The 17,856-nt window shown below is 43.7% G+C and overlaps 2 protein-coding genes across 2 annotated transcripts; one reads left to right on the plus strand and one right to left on the minus strand.

The window, feature by feature from the left end:
* Nucleotides 1-3,298: 3,298 nt before the first annotated feature.
* LOC311529909 (olfactory receptor 10A7-like) lies at nucleotides 3,299-13,265 on the plus strand (the record flags this gene model as incomplete). Its single annotated transcript, XM_084646213.1, has 2 exons — nucleotides 3,299-4,211; nucleotides 13,075-13,265. 2 exons carry the CDS (start codon nucleotides 3,299-3,301, stop codon nucleotides 13,263-13,265), a joined length of 1,104 nt encoding a protein of 367 aa, XP_084502339.1.
* LOC311529770 (olfactory receptor 6M1-like) lies at nucleotides 13,160-13,991 on the minus strand (the record flags this gene model as incomplete). The annotated part of the gene is made up of 1 exon (XM_084645971.1): nucleotides 13,160-13,991. One exon carries the CDS (start codon nucleotides 13,989-13,991, stop codon nucleotides 13,290-13,292), a length of 702 nt encoding a protein of 233 aa, XP_084502097.1. The 3' UTR covers nucleotides 13,160-13,289.
* Between the last annotated feature and the right edge of the window lie 3,865 nt (nucleotides 13,992-17,856).

Here is a 17,856-nt window from a genome sequence, read left to right on the forward strand (position 1 = left end):
CGCTGTCTCTCTGGAGAGAGAAGAGCCTAGCTGTCTGAAGGAGCAAGGGTACCTGAGGCTGAGCATTGCTGGGGAAGGGCAAAGGAGCTGGGGAGCTCCAGCCTGGCAACTCCACAGGCTGAGGCCTTGGTTAAGGCCGAAGAAGGTATTGGGGCTGCAGAGGGGCAGCCCGGGGATAGGCAGAGGCAACTGGTCCAACCCCCTTGCCAATTATGAGTGGCCATTACAGCAGTTTGCACCATTGAGAGGGGACTAGATGACGACTGGCAGTAGCCACTGAGGCAAGGTAGGTTTAGAGGGTTTGGGTTCCCCTAGGAGGGGAGACCCAGCATGTGGGGAGGGTGGGCCCACAGAACCGCAGGGTAAGGGGCACTGGGGTCTGGGAGGGACATGGAGGCCTAAGGCAGGTGAGACCTGCAGAGGGCGGTTCGGGCTGCACAAGAGCTAATTCCCAAGACAACTAGCAGGAGGAGTTGCAGTGGTGAGTCCACGGCCTGCTACAGACCTCCATGGGGAACAGAAATTTAGCTGACAATCTAGCAGATCTTCTCTAGAAATTATCTAACAGACCAAGGTGTTACAAGATCCAATGACTGAAAGTGAAAGCTAGACAAATTCAGGCTGGAAAAAGGTATACATTTTTATGCAATTATGCAAAGGTAATTATCTATTGGTACAGCTGACCTAGGGCTGGGGTGGCTTCTCCATCACTGACAACTTTTAAATCAGGATTGGATGTTTCTTTAAAAGGTCTCCTCTAGTTCAAACATGAACTGATTCAGGGAAGTCCCAAGGCCTGTGTTATACAGCAGGACAGATGATCACAATGGTCCCTTTTCACCTTAGAATCTATGCATCTGTGAATAAGGGGGTAGCGAGGCATTGGCTGGCGTGTCAGACTGGCTGAGAGGCTGTGGTTGCAGGGGGCAACCTGTCTCATCTAGCCCCAGTGCTTGAAGGTGTTTCTGGGTTAAGTGAAACATGCTTAAACTGTCAAGGAAAGACTACATTTAATTAAGACAATATGCATCTTCTTCTAGCCTTAATTCCATCTAAATGGGCTGGGCTCTTTGAGTTCTTCTTCTCCATTCCAATCTCCCTTGAACCAGTTCCTTGGAAACTCATCTAATCAGATCCTTTTCTATGACATTCATCCATCTAGTTTTGGGTCTTCCAACCCATCTCTTGCCCTCCACTTGTAAGTTTGACACCCTATTTTTTCCCACATATTCTTCCAATCTTCTCTTCACACTCATTAACCATCTAAGGTGGGATTCCCTCAGCTTTTCTATAATAGGTACCACCTTCACACTTGTGATCATGGTCCACCCTTGTGACTCCAAGCATCCATCTTAATATTTTCATTTCTGCTGTATTTGAGATCTGCCCGGTCTTTTCTTCAGTCCCCATCATTCAGAGCCATACAAAAGCGTAGGACTTATTAATGTCTTGTATATCTTGTTTTTCAATTTGATAGGCATTCTCCTGTCACAGATTGCTCCACTCACTTCTCTCTATTTAGTCCATGACCATGTCTTTCCCATTCTGCTTATAAGTTCATTGTTTAGTTCATCATTATCCTGCACGATCAAAAGTAGGTACTTGAACTTCAGTACATTTGGTAATGGGTGGCTGGCTTATGTTGTGTTCTTACATGGTGGTATTGAATCTATAGCCCATATACTCTGTTTTACTTCTGCCGATTTTCACACTGTTCCTTAAAACAATATGCACCTAGGCTTTTATTGCTTGTATCGCTTTTCCCTCTTTGTCACATTTCTATGAACCAATCAGTCATAGTAGCCTGAGTCAATACAACTTCACGTTGATCGCAAGTTCCCAGAGAGGATTCCATAGCAGTGCCAAATCCAGCTAGGGCCACTGGAGGTAAACACCCGCTGGTGAAACAAGGGGTGCTGTAGCCTGGTGACCTAGTCTAAAATTGGATGGCCCACAGGGTTCCACTTTGAGAGGAGTTCCAGTGTAGGCCTGTCACTTGGAGAGAAGAGCATGGTCTGAGGCACAGAGCACCCCTGAGCCATACCATCATCCCATAGCAACACCAGGCAGTGTTTATAGCAGCCTTTAACAACGGGAGACTAGAGCTAAGCAAATAACTGATTTTCTGGTTCATTGGCAGGGCCAAAACAATCAGTAAAAATAAATCATTTTGGGTAGGATCATAGGACTGGAAGGCATCTCGAGAGGTCATCTAGTCCAGTCCCCTGCACTCATGGCAGGACTAAGTATTATCTAGACCATCCCTGACATGTTTGTCTAACCTTATCTTAAAAGTTTCCAATGATAGAGATTCCACAACCTCCCTGGGAAATTTATTCCAGTACATAACCACCCTAACAGTTAGGAAGTTTTCCCTAATGTTCAGCCTAAACCTCCCTTGCTGCAATGTAAGCCCATTGCTTCTTGTCCTATCCTCAGAGGATAAGAAGAACAATTTTTCTTCCTCCTTCTTGTAACAACCTTTTATGTACTTGAAAGTTGAAGCTGGTACATTTTGATGGGAAGTTTTGATTTCAACAACAACACATTTCACTGAAAAATTCCCAGCCATCTCTAGGACTATGGTGGCCAACTTGTTGGGTATCTAATTTGCTTAGCGTGCTATGAAAATCACAGCCTGAATATGTGATATATTTATGTTAGAGAGTGGATTGTCAGCTGTGGACTGTGTAGAATTTAATCACATTTTCAGCTTTTCCAACTCACACAATGAAAAGTGTTTTCAACCATTATTAGCATTGTCATAATACTAATACATTGTCCACTGGGAGATATTTGTATTTTAGAACTTGGTAATAATGTGAAATAACCATAGAGATAAACTGATAGATTCATAGATCTGAAGGACAGTAAGATATAGCCTCACCTAATCTGACCACCAAGCCTAGACTTGTGGTTTCAAACACTTCTCAGAAATGATCTCCCACATTTGGACAAAATTTGTCCTGGTTTAGTATGTCAGGAGATGAAATATGAGGCTACACAAACCAAATTCTGTCTGTGAGTCTAGATAGCCGTCCAGTACTCAGACCCTTGACCATCGTAATGAGTCCCTTGTCTGAGCTGAGAGAGGATGACAGGTTGTTAAACCTGCTGAGGAAAGCCTATCAATACTCTTTTTGTAAATTGAGTCAAAATGCAATCTCTATTATTGAACCATCAACTTCAGTGTCCCACCTGTATGGCACAATAGGATGGAGTAAAATGTAAATCTGTTTTGTCTGATCAAATTCAAGAGCTATTTCTGTCTTCTTTCTTTTTCCCCTAGACACATGCCATGGGTAACAGAGAATGGGGAAATGAAACAGCTGTCACACAGTTCATCTTCCTCGGGTTTGGGAATATTCCACAACTGCAGATCCTTCTCTTCCTGCTGTTCCTCATAATATACATTGTGACTATGGCAGGGAACATCCTCATCGTGGTGCTAGTTGTGGCTGATCAGCACCTTCACACCCCCATGTACTTCTTCCTGGGGAACTTGTCCTGCTTGGAAATCTGCTACGCCTCCACCATCCTGCCCAGGATGCTGGCTGGTCCCCTGACCATCTCTGTCAGTGGCTGTATTGCACAATTTTATTTTGCCAGTTTCTTTGCAGCTACCGAGTGCTACCTCCTAGCAGTGATGTCTTACGATCGGTATCTAGCGATATGCAAACCTCTGCACTATGCAACACTTATGAATGGCAGATTCTGCTGCCAGCTAGCAGCTGGGTCATGGATAAATGGATGTCTGGCTATTGCAATCATAACATGCCTTATGTTACAACTACATTTTTGTGGCCCCAATGAAATTGATCATTTCTTCTGTGAATCCACACAAATAATCAATCTCTGCTGTACTGACACCTACCTGATAGAGCTTGTCATTACAATCCTGGTTGTTCTATTCACCCTGCCTCCATTCGCATTAACAGTGGTGTCCTACGTTTGTATCATCTCCACTATCCTGACCATCCCTTCCACCACCGGCAGGCAAAAGACATTTTCCACCTGCTCCTCGCATCTCATTGTTGTGACAGTGTTCTACGGGACCCTAATGATTGTGTATCTGCTGCCCAAAACCAACACGCTGAGAGACCTCAACAAAGTGTTCTCTGTCTTCTACACAATCCTGACCCCTATGACCAATCCCTTCATATACAGCCTGAGGAACAAAAAGGTGATGGAGGCACTGAGAAAAATTGTCTGTAAATGTGCAGATTTTACAAGAATTCCCAACTGATTTTTTTTAAGACTGAAAGGTGATGAGCAGAGCTGATGCACTGTTTAATACTCAGGTTCTGGGCAGTGCTTATTTCTCGGTAGGTCTTTGGTAGTGTGAGCTTATAACATGTGAGGAGGAGCAAAGATTTTATAGTGTAATATCCTTCAATACTAGGATCTTTACATTCAGAATAAAACTGAACTGTGTTTTACTTACTGATCATGGGAAAGCATATTTTAGCTAATTCCCTGCACTCAACCAAAGTGAGAATATAAAGTAAAATAAGAGTTTAGTCTGGAATTCTCAAATGATTCTAAGGGAGTTATGAGGCATTGCTCAATAATATATGCTATGAAAATCACAGACTTATTTGCACCTCTCTGTCACCTCCTGGCTACCAACCCAACTTTCCTTAATCTAGGTCAAAAGGACGGTTGGTTACTGAGGTAGGGAAGTATTTCAAATTTACTATCCCAATTTACAGCAGAACAGTTGCCACAGAAAAACTGTGGTTGAGCCAGTAATTGTAATCAGATCCCCAGTGCTCATGACCAATGACTTATATACTAGACAGTTCTTCCACCTTCCATGATTATGCCACCCAGAACTTATTCTTTGAACTCCTATGCCTTCTACTGCACAAAATATACTGAACTTGCAAACAGAAGGTAAGGATTAAAAATAGGTTTTTATTCAGAAGTTAGGAATTGTAGAAAAGTGATAAGGGAAGCAAATGGACACGAGAAGAAATCTCTGGCCAGCAGAGATAAGAACAATAAGAAGGATTTTTTGAATATGTCAGGAACAAAAATAATTCTGACAATGATATGTGTTCATTACTGGATGGAAATGGTAGAATTATCAATAATTATGCAGAAAAGGCAGACGTTCAATAAATATTTCTGTTCTGTATTTGGGAAAAAGCTGATGATATGGTCTCATCATATGGGATTATACAGCTCTTTCCATTCCGCTAGTATCTCTGGAGGATGTTAAAGAGACACTACTAAAGTTAGACATTTGTATACCAGCAGGTCCTGATAACTTGAATCCAAAAATTTTAAAAGAGCTGGGTAATTTTCAATAAGTCTTGGAGCACTGGGGAAATTCCAAAGGTCTGGAAGAAAGCTAACATCCTGCAGATTTTTAAAAAGGGTAAATGGGACTTCAGTAATTGTAGGCCTGTTGGCCTGAGATTGATCCTGGGGAAGACAACGAAGTGACTGATATGGGACTGGATTAATAAAGAATTAACCGAGGCTATTGTAATTAATGCCAATCAACATGTCTTATGGAAAATAGATCCTGTCAAACTAACTTAATATCTCTTTTTTAATAAGATTACAAATTTGGTTGATAAAGGCAATAGTGTTGATGTAATATACATAGATTTCTGTAAGGCATTTGACTGTTGTCGCACAACATTTTGATTAAGAAACTAGAATGATATAAAATTAACATGGCATATATTGAATGGATTAAAAACTGTCAATGGATAAGTCTCAAATTGTAATTGTAAATGGGGAATTACCGTTGTGTGGGTTTGTTTCTGCAGTGGTTCTGCAGGGATAGGGTCTTGGCCTTACACTATTTAACTATCAATAACCTGGAAGAAAACTTAAAATCATCACTAATAAAGTTTGCAGATGATCCAAAAATTCGGGGAGTGGTAAATAATGAAGAGAACAGGTCACTGATTCAGATCAAACTGGATTGCTTGGTAAAGTGAACACAAGCAAACGATATATGTTTTAATGTGGCTAAAAGCAAATGTATCCATCTAGGAACAAAGAATGCAGGCCATACTTACAGGATGGGGGATTCTATCCTGAGAAGCAGTGATTCTGAAAAAGATTTTGGGGGTCATGGTGGATAATCAACTGGACTTTAGCTCCCAGTAGCATGCTGTGGCCAAAAGAGCTATAGCGATCCTGGGATGAATAAACAGGGAAATCTCGAGTAGGAGCAAAGAAGTTATTTTATCTCTAAATTTGGCACTGGTGCAACCTACTACTGGAATCCTGTGTCCAGTTCTGGTGCTCAGTATTCAAGAAATATGATGATAAACTGCACAGGGCTCAGAGACACGTCATTATAATAAAAAAATTAGAAAACATGACATAATGCTAGACTTAAGGAGCTTAATCTATTTAACTTAACAAAGAGACGATTAAGGGATGACTTGATCACATTCTATAAGTATCTACATGGGGAACAAATATGTAATAATGGGCTCTTCAGTCTAGCAGAGAAAGGTCTAACATGAACCAATGGCTGGAATATATTTTTAACAGTGAGAGAAATTAACCATTGGAACAATTTACCAACTTTGTGGTGGATTCTCCATCACTGACAACTCAAGTTTGGATGTTTTTGTAGAATATCTACTATAAGAATTATGTTGGGGAAATTCTATGGCCTGTGTGATACAGGAGACCAGACTAGATGATCACAATGGTCCCTGCTGGCCTGGAATATATGAATCTATTCACTGTAATAGCCACTGGATGGCAAAAAGGCAACTGATGACAAAATGACCATATAATGCCTACCAGATGGCAGCAGAGGAGAAAGGATGTGGAAAAGGTTGTTATGCTGTGTAATGGGCACTAGGGGATGAGGAGTGGGAAGGGGGCGGCTATACTGTATAATGGGCACTAGGAGCAGCAGAGGGTGGGGGCGGGGAAGGGGCGGCTGTACTGTATAATGGGCACTAGGGGGCAGCAGAGGGTGGGGTGGGGAAGGGGCGGCTATACTGTATAATGGGCACTAGGGGGCAGCAGAGGGTGGGGGCGGGGAAGGGGCAGCTATACTGTATAATGGGCACCAGGGGACAGCAGAGGGTGGGGGTGGGGAAAGGGCGGCTATACTGTATAATGAGCACTAGGAGCAGCAGAGGGTGAGGGTGGGGAAGGGGCGGCTATACTGTATAATGGGCACCATGGGGCAGCAGAGGGTGGGGGTGGGGAAGGGTGGCTTATTGTATCAGCTCCCTCTCTTTGAGCTGCTCAGTGCAACTGGAATCAACAGAACATCTTGTGCCCGGCAGCATCACCTCCTGAGTCCCTTCTCGATGACCATTTGGCTAATTCCATTTGGTGGTGGTACCAGGTTGAGGGGAATCAAGATGGAACCTAAATTTGATCAGCTGAATCACCAAAGTTTGGTGGTAATCTCCAAAGATACAGTAGGTGTCCCAACAAGGGAGGAGTACGTGGAATCCATTCCAAGAGGTAAAAAGAAAAGGAGTACTTGTGGCACCTTAGAGACTAACCAATTTATTTGAGCATAAGCTTTCGTGAGCTACAGCTCACTTCATCGGATGCATACCGTGGAAACTGCAGCAGACTTTATATATACACAGAGAATATGAAACAATACCTCCTCCCACCCCACTGTCCTGCTGGTAATAGCTTATCTAAAGTGATCACCAGGTGGGCCATTTCCAGCACAAATCCAGGTTTTCTCACCCTCCACCCCCCCACACACAAATTCACTCTCCTGCTGGTGATAGCCCATCCAAAGTGACAACTCTTTACACAATGTGCATGACAATCAAGTTGGGCTATTTTCTGCACAAATCCAGGTTTTCTCACATCCCCCCCACCCCCATACACACACAAACTCACTCTCCTGCTGGTAATAGCTCATCCAAACTGACCACTCTCCAAGTTTAAATCCAAGTTAAACCAGAACATCTGGGGGGGGGGGGTAGGAAAAAAACAAGAGGACACAGGCTACCTTGCATAATGACTTAGCCACTCCCAGTCTCTATTTAAGCCTAAATTAATAGTATCCAATTTGCAAATGAATTCCAATTCAGCAGTTTCTCGCTGGAGTCTGGATTTGAAGTTTTTTTGTTTTAAGATAGCGACCTTCATGTCTGTGATTGCGTGACCAGAGAGATTGAAGTGTTCTCCGACTGGTTTATGAATGTTATAATTCTTGACATCTGATTTGTGTCCATTTATTCTTTTACGTAGAGACTGTCCAGTTTGACCAATGTACATGGCAGAGGGGCATTGTTGTCACATGAAGGCATATATCACATTGGTGGATGTGCAGGTGAACGAGCCTCTGATAGTGTGGCTGATGTTATTAGGCCCTGTGATGGTGTCTCCTGAATAGATATGTGGACACAGTTGGCAACAGGCTTTGTTGCAAGGATAAGTTCCTGGGTTAGTGGTTCTGTTGTGTGGTATGTGGTTGTTGGTGAGTATTTGCTTCAGGTTGCGGGGCTGTCTGTAGGCAAGGACTGGCCTGTCTCCCAAGATTTGTGAGAGTGCTGGGTCATCCTTTAGGATAGGTTGTAGATCCTTAATAATGCGTTGGAGGGGTTTTAGTTGGGGGCTGAAGGTGACGGCTAGTGGCGTTCTGTTATTTTCTTTGTTAGGCCTGTCCTGTAGTAGGTAACTTCTGGGAACTCTTCTGGCTCTATCAATCTGTTTCTTTACTTCTGCAGGTGGGTATTGTAGTTGTAAGAAAGCTTGACAGAGATCCTGTAGGTGTTTGTCTCTGTCTGAGGGGTTGGAGCAAATGCGGTTGTATCGCAGAGCTTGGCTGTAGACGATGGATCGTGTGGTGTGGTCCGGGTGAAAGCTGGAGGCATGCAGGTAGGAATAGCGGTCAGTAGGTTTCCGGTATAGGGTGGTGTTTATGTGACCATTGTTTATTAGCACTGTAGTGTCCAGGAAGTGGATCTCTTGTGTGGACTGGACCAGGCTGAGGTTGGTGGTGGGATGGAAATTGTTGAAATCATGGTGGAATTCCTCAAGGGCTTCTTTTCCATGGGTCCAGATGATGAAGATGTCATCAATATAGCGCAAGTAGAGTAGGGGCTTTAGGGGACGAGAGCTGAGGAAGCGTTGTTCTAAATCAGACATAAAAATGTTGGCATACTGTGGGGCCATGCGGGTACCCATGCTATCACCAGCAGGAGAGTGAATTTGTGTGGGGGGTGGAGGGTGAGAAAACCTGGATTTGTGCTGGAAATGGCCCACCTGATGATCACTTTAGATAAGCTATTACCAGCAGGACAGTGGGGTGGGAGGAGGTATTGTTTCATATTCTCTGTGTATATATAAAGTCTGCTGCAGTTTCCACGGTATGCATCCGATGAAGTGAGCTGTAGCTCACGAAAGCTTATGCTCAAATAAATTGGTTAGTCTCTAAGGTGCCACAAGTACTCCTTTTCTTTTTGCGAATACAGACTAACACGGCTGTTACTCTGAAACCATTCCAAGAGGTGTTATTATTAAATACAGAACAAAATTGAAATGCTGATAGTCTCTTGTATGTATACATTGTTCACTACTCCCATAATAAACAAAACTGATGATGCTAAATTAAACTAATTTGGTGGGAATCATCTTAGGATAGTTTAAAATAATAATTAGTGCTGGTCAACAGTTTTTGGAAGGAATGTTCTTTCCTCCCGGAACATGGTGTTTAATGGAAATCTGAACTTTCCATGGGAAAATGTCGATTTCCATAAAATTTTACTTTGGAAAAAAATGTAATGAAGTATTTTGATAAACAGTATGTTCAGATATTATCAAAATGGCACATTTGAAGCTTTCATTTTGAAGTGATTTTTCTTTTTGGGACTTATTCTAATGCTGAAGTCATGAACAGGACATGTACTTTGCATTATTGGCAGCAGCAAGGACTGGCCACCTCACAGCTGAGTGCCTTACCGCCAGACTGTGAGATATACTATTATACACCTCCATCAATCTCTGCTCTTGAAGATCATAGAATCATAGAATATCAGGGTTGGAAGGGACCTCAGGAGGTCATCTAGTCCAACCCCCTGCTTAAAGCAGGACCAATCCCCCATTAAATCATCCCAGCCAGGGCTTTGTCAAGCCTGACCTTAAAAACTTCTAAGGAAGGAGATTCTACCACCTCCCTAGGTAACGCATTCCAGTATTTCACCACCCTCCTAGTGAAAAAGTTTTTCCTAATATCCAACCTAAATCTCCCCTACTGCAACTTGAGACCATTACTCCTTGTCCTGTTCTCTTCTACCACTGAGAATAGTCTAGAACCATCCTTTCTGGAACCACCTCTCAGGTAGTTGAAAGCAGCTATTAAATCCCCCCTCATTCTTCTCTTCTGCAGACTAAACAATCCCAGTTCCCTCAGCCTCTCCTCATAAGTCATGTGTTCCAGACCCCTAATCATTTTTATTGCCCTTCGCTGGACTCTCTCCAATTTATCCACATCCTTCTTGTAGTGTGGGGCCCAAAACTGGACACAGTACTCCAGATGAGGCCTCACCAACGTCAAATAGAGGGGGATGATCACGTCCCTCGATCTGCTCGCTATGCCCCTACTTATACGTCCCAAAATGCCATTGGCCTTCTTGGCAACAAGGGCACACTGCTGACTCATATCCAGCTTCTCGTCCACTGTCACCCCTAGGTCCTTTTCCGCAGAACTGCTGCCTAGCCATTCGGTCCCTAGTCTGTAGCTGTGCATTGGGTTCTTCCGTCCCAAGTGCAGACACTGAAGTCCAGGGTCCGTATCCTGCTGCTTACCGTTCTTCGCTGTGTCAGGATCCTGAACTCAACCAACTCATGGTCACTGCCTCCCAGATTCCCATCCACTTTTGCTTCCCCCACTAATTCTTCCCGGTTTGTGAGCAGCAGTTCAAGAAAAGCTCCCCCCCTAGTTGGCTCCTCTAGCACTTGCACCAGGAAATTGTTCCCTATGCTTTCCAAAAACTTCCTGGATTGTCTATGCACCGCTGTACTGCTCTCCCAGCAGATATCAGGAAAATTAAAGTCACCCATGAGAACCAGGGTGTGTGATCTAGTAGCTTCTGCGAGCTACTAGATGTTCCACTTTGAATTGAATAAGTAGAGAGAATGGACTAGAGAGAGAGAGACACACAGAGAGTGTGTAGGTCAGCATATGGGGACCCTGCGGGCGCAGCAGGGAGTGGGGTCAGCAGCCACGACCCCGTGTGCAGGCCCCGGAGTGGAACCCCTGGGGCATGGCCAGCAGCTGGGACCCCACATGCCTCGCCGACAGCCGGGACCCCACATAAAACCTGGGGGTGCTGCAGCACCCCCCACACCTGTACTTCCCACACCTATGCATAATATTCCAGCTGTGGTTTCTCCAGAACCATAGTGATATTGTCCCCTTTGTGATCTGGGACCAATGGTTCTGGGACTGAGGAACCCCTGACTGAATAGATACCTAGGGATGTGGAATAATGATAAAACAACCCTAATCTAAACTAATTTTAATGAATAGACCAAAAAAAAACACTTAATGGAAGATATGTTACATGAAATTGTGTGACACTTCTCTGAAGGCTTTCTTTAACACTTCTATGTGTATTTATTCCACACAAATAATACGGTACTCTCTAAATGCTAATGGCCCAAATGTAAGGTCAACAGGCAAAGAAACACAATAGAGTATGACTTTGACAATTTGAAAACAATGAGCCATTCATAACATGAAAATTATACTTCTCATCATTTATAATAGCATAAGGGAGCCTTTCTAGGATGGCCACATTTTGCATGTTTCAATTTAATAATGATTCGTTATTGTCAAATAGGCTCAAATTAAAGTATTTAATCAAAGATTATCAATCAGAGATTAGCACAGTGCTATACAGAAAAGAGCGTTGGGCCTGTTGGTGTCTCTCTCGCCTCTGTAACTAGTGGGATGCCATCATTTCGCACTACCCAGCCCAATTTTCAGGCCCTCTGTCTTTTATACAGCATGAGATGAAGAAACTCCTTTTTGGAGGGAAAAACCTTTTCCCGTGTTTAATTTTACCCTGTGTTCTGTTTTTCTAATTGCTGATGGAATTTCTTTTATGGTTCTCAGTTTAGCTGACCAGTGAGTGAAAAGGAATCGCTAACCCGGTCATAATTACAAACAGCTGTGACAACCCACGGTTTTCAATGAGTTAAAACATCTTTCAGTGGATCATTATTTCCTCCATGACAGAACCCACCTGCAATAATAAATATCCCTCATCAATCACCCAGTTTTCTTTATAACATACTTTTGTAAACACTTGCATTAGTTTAGAGATCTTTTCACTTGATGATTACCTGTTCTGTTCATTCCCTATGAAGCACCTGGCATTGGCCACTATCGGAAGACAGGATATTGGGCTAGATGGACCTGTGGTCTAACCCAGTATGGCTGTTCTTATGATCTGGACACCTGGTCTATATTAGCAAAATCAGGATAAAAAGCAAGGTTAAAGATTACACATATTCCATTACAGTAGTGAGTTGTTTTTCCTTCACCCATTAGTGCCAATTCAATGATGTGGTGGTTGTCCACCAGGACCAGAGCTATGCTATCCCTGGTGGTCACCTAGGCCATCTCAAATGAAGATGCAGGGTTGGGGTGCAGGTGTTGAGGACTTCTTGGTGGGGTCTATCTAATTCTGCACCAGTGACCAGTGGAGCAGAGCTGACCAGGTGCAAGGCAAGGACCAGAGAGCAGGCTACATTATAGAAAAGGGAAGCACTGCTAATCCTTCAGAAGAATTCAAGATGTGTTAGTGGGCACCTCCTGTAGAACTGTTCCTCCAATATTTTCTAACTTGGCTGGGAATTGGAAGCCACAACTACTCTCAGGCACATCCAGAAGTTCCGGGTGAACTTCTGTGTATTAATTAAGTGCTCCCTGTAATCCAGTGCATACCAAAGTCTGGAGCACATTTCAGTTTATTAATTAAGCACCTCCCTAATCTCCCATGAATCCCAAAGACTTTGAGTACATTTTAATGTATTAATTAAACCCCCTTCCAACCCTCCAGAATCATTATTTTCCCCATATGGAGCAGTCTCTATTTTTTCCAGCACAGACTGTCCTTCAAGACCTGTATGACCTGCTTGTTCATCAGCGAGTAGATGAAGGGGTTGAGCACGGGAGTGATGACCGTGTTGAGGATGGCCACCCCTTTGGTGATGTCCAGTCCATCAAGCTGCTTCGGACGGACATACATGAAGATGCAGCTGCCTTAGAAGACGCTCAGGACGATAATGTGTGAGGAGCAGGTGGAGAAGGCCTTACATCACTCTTTGGCTGAGGGGATACAGATGATGGTAGCGACAATGTAGGAATAGGGGACCGCGGTGATGGCAAGAGACCCCAGCAGGACAACAGGTGCTACCAGAAAGTCCATCGACTCCACCAGGTGTGTGTTGGTACAGGAGAGGCTGACAAGGGGCCCCAGGTCACAGAAGAAATGGTTGAGGATTTTGGAGCCACAGAAGGAGAGCCAGGAGATCATCACGATGAGGCCAATGATGAAGAAGAAGCCACCAAACCAGGAAGAAAGTACCATGAGGGTGCAGACCCTGCCGCTCATGATGGCCATGTAGTGCAGCGGGTAGTAGATGGCCACGTAGCAGTCCACAGACATGGCTGCCAAGAGGAGGAACTCAGAGACTCCCAGGGAGAGGTAGAAGAAGGCCTGGGTGATGCAGCCGGCAAAGGAGATGGTCTTGTCCTCTGAGAGAAAATTGACTAGCATCTTGGGGACGATGATGCTGGTGAAGCAGATCTCAAGGAAGGAGAAGCTCCTGGGGAAGAAGTTCATGGGGGTGCGGAGGCGGTGGTCAGCCCAGGTGATGGCGATGATCACCACATTCCCAGCAGGCACCAGGGGGTAAATCATCAGGTGCACCAGGAAGAGCAGGAAGCCCAGGTGATGCTGGTGAGGGAACCCCAGCAGGACAAATTCTCTCACGGAGCTCTGGTTGGCCAGCATCATACCTTGTTGCCTTCCAGGAAAGAAGGGAGAGAGAGCCATCAACATCAGCTGGACTAAACTTTGAGATAATACACATGGGGAGAGGGGCTGGAATATGGGCCCCGGACACTGTGAGACTTTGAAATCTCTGTGACGCAGTTTCTCCTCAATCTAAAAAAATGGGATAATGTAATTTACTTCCAGTTGTGAGGTATGGGGGGGGAGCAATATGGACCAATGAGGGGTTGTGTCACTACTTACCCTGCCACCTAGGTGCCTCACAATGCTTTGCTGCTGTAGCTCCCAGCCTGGGATGCTCACAACCAGCCGACCAGTATGCAGGTCACAACATGAGTGTCTGTGCTTAGACAGCCCTGGTTCAGCAGCTCTGATCCTGCAGCCTGTCTACAGCCCCACTCCGGCTTCCACCAGCCATGGTTACACCCAGCAAGGTGACCCCAGGCCTGAATTTTCCCAAAACCATGTGCCCTGAAGTTCCCAGCCCTCTCCTGGGCCATTTGAAGAAATAATAAGGTGTATTTGTTTCACTAAAGACACAAAAGCACATCACAGCTTATTAACATAACTGGGGTAAATGCACCCTTCTATTTAAGCATAGCACGGAATTGGCTTATAGAAACAGTGAAACAAGTTCATTAAAAAAAAAGATGGGATTTTAAGTGAATTCAAGAAGAAGAGGTAAAGTTAGAAAGGGTTACCAGGAAATAAAAGTGAAAACATGCATCCAAAAGTCTAAAACTTAATCTAGCAAGGTACAGACTGTGTTCAATATGGTTTCTCTCACCAATCATTCTTCTTCCCAGCCATGGCTGACATTCCCTCAGCCAGGACCTTCCAAAGACATACAATGAGAATGTCTGTAAGATGATGAGTTAATATTTAGATTTTTTCCTTAATTTTAAAAGAGTGGATATTTCCACAGGAATGACCAGGTCAGGTTCCATCATCTGGTATAATAATAATGTACCATTGCTGTTGGATAGATAGATAGATAGATAGATACTGGATTTTCTGAAAGTTCTGGGGACCTCACCTCTGGAAATCAAGCACTTTTAAGGTATTTGAAGTTGGGATCCCCAAATCACTAGTCCCTCATGAATATCTTAGCCCAGTTTGGTTTCTAGGACCATGGGCCAGTCTCACTGGTATATTCTGACTGCTCCACTCTAGTAATGGAAATTAAGTGTTTGAATTGATTTAAGTGTTTTCTGGCTACTTTATGTCAGCAGATCAGCCAGAACTCAACATCCTGATTTCTGGAACGTGTCAAAATATTTGCTTGGTTTTGAAACTCCCCAATTCCAGATTGAAACACCCTTGCAGCCCCTCTCTCCGTGATGGGCTGCGTGAAAACCTCAGATCTGTGTCTCTTTGGGGAGGACAGAACAAGTTTAATATTGAAACATGGCAGCTAGTTTGTCTCAACAATCCCCACTCAACTCCATGTCTCAGTGCAACCTTGGAGACACTGCTGTCCCTCCATGTTAAGGGGCTGAATTAAAATCTCCAATCTGAATTCTGGGGAAACTGGGATCTGGATTTTGCCTCCTGGGTCCATCTCTACTGAAAAGCAAAGTGAGAAGATTACATTAAAACATTCAGATCTTCTTCTTCTTCTTCCTCTCTCTCTTCCTCTTCTTCTCCTGATGGTCTGTGTTCACTCAAATCACCGGTAGAATACCTGAGCACAGAACGGAGATGTTAGAAATGGTCAGATTTTTTTTAGGTCTTACTAAATATATTAAAGAATGAAAACCCAGAGTTCAGGTTGCTTTGAATCTTTGGGGCTTATGTTATTTCTACTTTGTGATTATTCAGATAGCAGTTCAGTGTATCATCGTTGGGAAGAAAGTCTTGAAAAGGTGTAAACAATATAGTGGCCTCTGCCTGAGTTTGCAGAGAGCCTGAACTGATCGCTTCCAGATGGTGACATTTTGGTTTTTAATTTTTTAAAAAGCAGGAGGGAGCATGGGAAATCATGCTCCTTCAGTTATACCACATGCTCATTTCTCTCTTCTTACTAGCGTTCCATCATGCTGATGCATGGCTTTTGTCTTTTTCAACTTTATTTTTTAATTGAAGCACATATGTAAATATGGGTTCTCTATAGTAAGATTTCCCTCTGTGCTTTAAATAAAATGTCACTGTAAACCCCCTCAGTTGAGGATTTTTATATTCTACCCTGCCATCTAAAACTTCCTTTACAGTTCACAAGCAGAAAAATGTTTGTTTGATTGCGTTGTGTTTTTTTTTGTAGGTGTCACTTTAAAATTAAGCTAATGCTATTATTTGAAAGAATAGGGTAATGGATATTAAACATTTTTTTAGCTAAATCTTTACAAAATATTGTTTCGATTGTAAAGACTAGTCTTTTTGTTATGTTACAGGATTTTTCATCTCAGTCAAAAAAGACCAATACTGTTTTTTTAATTCATGTTCAACTTTTAAAAGTTTGTTTGTTAAAACTTGATTTGGTTTAACAGCATTTAGGTTTTTTTAAAGTTAGGGGGGGAAAAGTGGGGGGAAAGTAGCCTGCACATGTCTTGTAAAAATGTTATCAACTGTTTTATGGAAGCTGGTTTCTCTTTTAAATTAACCTGTGTGTGTTTTGCATGAAGTGTGTAATTCTAAAGCTTTCTTTAGTGTTTACAGTGAATACATTTTTAGAGCTGTTTTCCTTTAGGCAAAACTTTAAAAATCAAGCTAACACTAACTTTTTAAAGTCTGGCAAATTTCTACTTAAACTTTTGTTAGGTACCATGTTTGGCTTTCATTCCTTTGTTTCCAGAGAGGCAATTATGAAATAGGCCAGCAGTCTATAGCCACGCCTCATAGCACACTATGACTGGTTCAGGGAGGTGCAATTCTACCACATGTCTAAACAATAGCTTCTGATTGGCCCAGGCAAGAGGTGTGGTTTGTCCAAGGCTGACTGTGCTGGAATTACCGGCACCTGCCTTAACAGGTTGGGGAACTTGATAGGGCCAGCAGTGAAGGGGGACACGCTAATGGATACAAGGTAGCTCCTCCCCCTGGCAGTCTCTGGCACTCATTGTCCAGCTAGGGACAAGGGTGCAGATTGGCCAGCATTCCCCAGCTCCAAGGATTTAACCCAGTGTGTGGGCCACCTGGACCCTCTTAGTGTTGTTCCAGCAGCCCCACCCTATCCATCCTGAACTAGGAATGGGAACCTGGCTGGGCAGATGCTGTGGGTCTAGTCCATTGCCCATTTGGAGGTCAGAAAGGTATTTTTTCTTCCATTTGGTGGAGGACCAGGGAGTTTTCTGCCTTCCTCGCAGCTAGGGTGACAAGATGGCAAGTGTGAAAAATAGGGAAAGGGGGTGGGGGGTAATAGGGACCTATATACGACAAAGCCCCGAATATCAGGACTGTCCATATAAAAGTAGGACATCTGGTCACCCTACTCAGAGCCCCTTCAAACCACAGTGGGTTAAGTGGGAATGTGCTTAGTGCCCACCCGAGTTACCTGGGGAGAGTTGTTTCTTCATTGCAACTTGCCACCGGGTTCCAGCACGGTTCAGAGAATAAAATGAACGGTTCCCAGAGGTAACAGACCTGGGATTTTGGGTCTTGAGCTCATGGAATAGGGGGAGAGATTTTATAGGCTTTGCAAGCCGAGGTCCACAACCTTCTGCACCCTCTGTCCCCCTCATGCTAGGATTCAGAGAGAGGTGAATCCTGAGCAGTAGACTGTGGAGACCCCACCCAGCTTTATGGGTTTGATGGGAAGAAACCTAGTAATCCTTCCACTGGAACCAGTTCAATACCTGGCATAAGAGAACATCCATGGCTCTGTCTTCATTTTGCCACCCTGTCCACATCGATTGACTAGTAGCAGCCGAAG

Source organism: Lepidochelys olivacea (genome assembly GCF_965140295.1).
Source record: "Lepidochelys olivacea isolate rLepOli2 genome assembly, chromosome: 13".
NCBI classification, from domain to species: Eukaryota; Metazoa; Chordata; order Testudines; family Cheloniidae; genus Lepidochelys; species Lepidochelys olivacea.